Here is a 4,063-nt window from a genome sequence, read left to right as displayed (position 1 = left end):
TCATAATTTGTTATTTTTTTAACAAAATTAAAGATTAAATGTTAAAAGAAGAGAATACAAAAAAGTTGTGTTACATTTATATAACTCAAATATATTTGATCACATAAAACAAGCAAAGTTACACATACAAAAGTAAAATGCACTTTCACATACTAATATGGAGTATAATGAGACCAAAAAAAATTAATAACATGTCAAAATAACAGGAAAAAATTTATAATGTTGACTTTATAATGTAGCAACATATCACGGCCCATGCTGCCCGGCTCTGACACTCCAGAGCCCTAAGCAAACATGTCTGACTGTGATGCAGTGTAAAAGGAAGCACTCGAACCAGATGCGGTGTTTTGAAATTTTGAGATCGACGAACTCTAAGTAGCAGTGTCCAGTTGGGATATCATAAAAACAAAGTCTCTGTCAACCAACCTGAAAAAAGTGCAGTCTTCATGTCGTTGTGCCCACTGCGAGCACCTGTAAAATTGTCTCCTGAAGTTATGTGTCTGGCGTGACGTGAGTAGCAATGTCAGTAGCCCACACCGACATCACTTTCTCGGACTTCCCTGAATATCTGGAGTTCATCTTTCTGCAGTTATTAAAAATAAAATAGATCAGTAAAAAAATTAAGGAAATATAGAATGTATACGTAACAAAGTATGGAGGCAACGGTTGCCGACAACAAATTTCTGTGGTCGTCCAATCTGTTCCACCGTTATCCAGATTATAAGAGGTAAAACTATTAACCAACATAAAGTAATATATCCACAGTAATCATAAAATATGCTCAAAATTGCTATTAAAAGCAGCAATATATATTTTAGGTCATACAAAGAAATTCATCCAAAAATAAAACAGCTCAATGTAATTGTAGGAATACAGATACATTTGCTGCATAAAAATAATTTGTCACAAAACAGAAATACTATTTTCCAAACATATCAACCAAGACATATGTAATCTTATAACTAAAAACTTAAACAACTAGTCCATAGATTCAAGTTTGGACTACAATTTTAGAAATCTATACATCTTAAATGATTGCATTCATAAATTTTCGAAATTTTCAAAAGCTTGCTCATGTTTCCAGCAAAGCAAGGAGACCATACCAGCTTATGGAATTATAAAAAATGAACCACTGCTTTCATCAAAGCAAGGAGAACATGCAAACAACAAATTGATGAAGTACCATAGCCTAAGGAGAATAATTGTAGCAAGGGAACATCTACAGCCAGCATGCAGGTACCAAATTACAGCCAGCAGACTTGTAGGGGATGGAAAGAAGCTAGAGTAAAATCTACTAGCCATCAATATTAATGAACATAAAACTTCCGTTCCAGCAGTCAATGACAAAATCCATCATGGTTTGATTTTAGTTTTAAGATTTATTTTTTGCCATAGATGCCCATAGTTTGATTTCAGTTTCAAGATTTATAGAAAATACCTAAATCACCAAGGATCCAACTCCACCTGCCCCGCCTAATACAAGAATAGATTTACCAGCATAGAAGCCTGCTTTCTCCAAGCCTTCATTTGTTGTCTCAATAGCAAGAGGAATTCCAGCAGCCGACTGAATGGCCAAATTAAAAATGGAGAAAAAGGAGATGGAAAGAAGTAAAATTTAAAATTGTCCCCCTAATTGTAGAAGCAAAGGTTGCCAACAACAAACCTCATTAGTCATCCAAGCTGCTCCACAATTATTCTCCTATTGCTTTTTTGTTGAGAACAAACCTCCATTGGGTTGACAGAAAACATCCAAAACCTCCTTACCAACTCAATAAAAAGGTTCTGCATTCAACTCCTTCTCCACGAAAACATTACATAAATTCCAGGGTACATGTTAACTGTAAACAGCAGGCAACAGAAACATTTCCTTGAAATTGACCAATATGAAATAACTGATATTCTCTCATTTCAGCCATACAAATTTACATATCACAAAATAGGAATGTTGTTTTACTCTTTTTTTTTTAAGAAGAGGAGAATTTGATGACAGAAGAACTCTAAGGGCTTGGAAGAATATAAAAATTTGATCAAAAATGAAGATTCATAACTATGATTTCCCAAGCAAAAGCAGATCTATAACCTGATTACACTACAGGGATGAAAATTTATAACTCACAAAAAAGGCATGGTAAAGTATATCGAGCATTTGGAATCTTGCACAGGAATTTATCCAACGTTGAAATAACCCTTCAATGGGTTTACAGAAACACGTAAAATGGGATATAAATTCCAGGGTATAGGTTAATTGTAAAAGCTTGCAATTTAAATAAAATATTCACTTCTCTGTGATTTGATGAAATGGCCAATTTTTCAGAGTGCTTGTGCAACATTCCAAAATGAAATGAACAAACAGTGAAAATACATATGTAAGCAGTTTCTTCTTCACTCTTGCACATAATACCATAAATATCATTGAAAGAACTCTATGTAATGAATGTAAACAGCTCAATGTAAGTTGGGATATAAGATACAATTAAATATGCTAGTTTTGAGCAAAATTCTAGCCACATTTGCAACTGCTAGTCACATTTGGAAGCAAGGAAATGTATAGATTGCTTCCTTGCTTTCCTAAATAAGCTTGTAGCAATGTAGCAACCTGTTGACCTCACTTTTGGTTGAGGCCTAGTTCTTCCTCTTTAGTAGCCTAGGGTCTAGCCGTAGGACTTTCCTATTGACTATTCCTAGAAAACCAGAAGGAACCCTCATCATTAGAAATTCCAAAACCCTCTTTACTCAACTTGAAGTTCCACATAGTGGTTCTAACCTCTAGCACTTAGTAGGTGAGGTCATTATGAAGGAGCTCAATGAGAGTTCCCATATGACTTCCTGCCCTTAGGGTTGACTTTGGGTGTTGGTCTAGAGCTAAGGCACTCACTACAATCGCCTCACTCACAATCACTCACAAATACAAACCCAAAATGTCTTTGACTTTGATCTTTTAATCCTTTGAGAGACTCATGACTACTAGCCCTGGGCTGGAGTTTACCTAAGACTAGTACATAGAGAACCCAAATGGGGTTCCCATTGGTCCATAGCTCATTTATGGTGGATGACACCCCAATTATACCAAAAATACTCAACTTGATCTTTTTGTCCATGAACTCTCCCAAATTACCTAAGTACCCTTGAAATCCTAATTTTGGCCAAAATTCCCAAATTTACCCAAAATATCCAAATTTGTTCAAAAATCATTTCAAACCTTTTGAAAACATCCAAATTACCCAAAATCACTAAAAAATTGCCAAATTACAAAATGCCCCTCATGGGCCCAAAATTTCAAAAATTTTAAAAAAAAAAAAATCCCAAAATTTTCCAAAACATTCCAAATATTCTCAATTTCATTTTTATCAACTAAACTACCACATAACCCAAATTGACCATTTTGACCAAAACTCCTAAATTTCTTTTAAAGGCCCAATTTTTCCCAAATTTACCTCAAATGTCCATCAATTTGGTCTCAATTTCCCCGGTCTCAATTTCCCCCAATTTCAATTATAAACTCAAATTAACCTTTCATATGACCAATATAAACCAAAGCCAAGCTCAATTGGCTCATTCTTTGATCCCAATTTTGATCTAAGTCAAATCCCCAATCTTGGCCTTATGACTTGATCTCACCAAATTAAACATATGGCCTACTCAATTTGTCACAATTTATGTTGAAAACTCTTCATAACATTCTTAAACATTAAGACCTTCAATTGTCCTTTGTGATTCCTCAATTTCATTTAATTTCAACTTAAATCCAAAAATCCCCAAATTTGCCCCAAATTGGTTATGTCCTCAAATTCCACCAAATTAAATGCCTTAGCCCCAAAATTGGCACCAAATTCATGTTGAAAACTCTTCATGACATTTTTATTGACCATTCTAAACAATCAATTTCGACTTAGCCAAAGCCTAGCCCAATCTAGACCCAAGTTTAGCCCAACATACCCAAATTGACTAAAATCTCAAAATCCTTCAAATTGAACCCCCAATTGAGCTCAAAATCACTTCAATCCTTCACTAAAAATGTTCATTACAATCATCTACACAATGTTGATCAATCAATTGGGCTCAA

General features: G+C 34.7%; 1 protein-coding gene across 1 annotated transcript in view; it reads right to left on the bottom strand.

Annotated features, from left to right (window-relative positions):
* Positions 1 to 523: 523 nt before the first annotated feature.
* The window catches only part of LOC110020577 (quinone oxidoreductase-like protein At1g23740, chloroplastic), a 73,350-nt gene continuing 69,810 nt past the window's right edge, over positions 524 to 4,063 (bottom strand). The window contains exons 6-7 of the mRNA XM_020718721.1: positions 1,448 to 1,564; positions 524 to 583 (exon numbers count right to left, since the gene is read on the bottom strand). Coding sequence (XP_020574380.1) covers positions 524 to 583; positions 1,448 to 1,564 — 177 coding nt within the window. The remainder of the gene's footprint in view (positions 584 to 1,447; positions 1,565 to 4,063) is intronic.

This window comes from Phalaenopsis equestris, unplaced genomic scaffold (assembly GCF_001263595.1).
Source record: "Phalaenopsis equestris unplaced genomic scaffold, ASM126359v1 Scaffold000103, whole genome shotgun sequence".
Taxonomy (NCBI): domain Eukaryota; kingdom Viridiplantae; phylum Streptophyta; class Magnoliopsida; order Asparagales; family Orchidaceae; genus Phalaenopsis; species Phalaenopsis equestris.
Note: the sequence above shows the minus strand (reverse complement) of the source record. Positions and strands in the feature narration are given on the sequence as shown.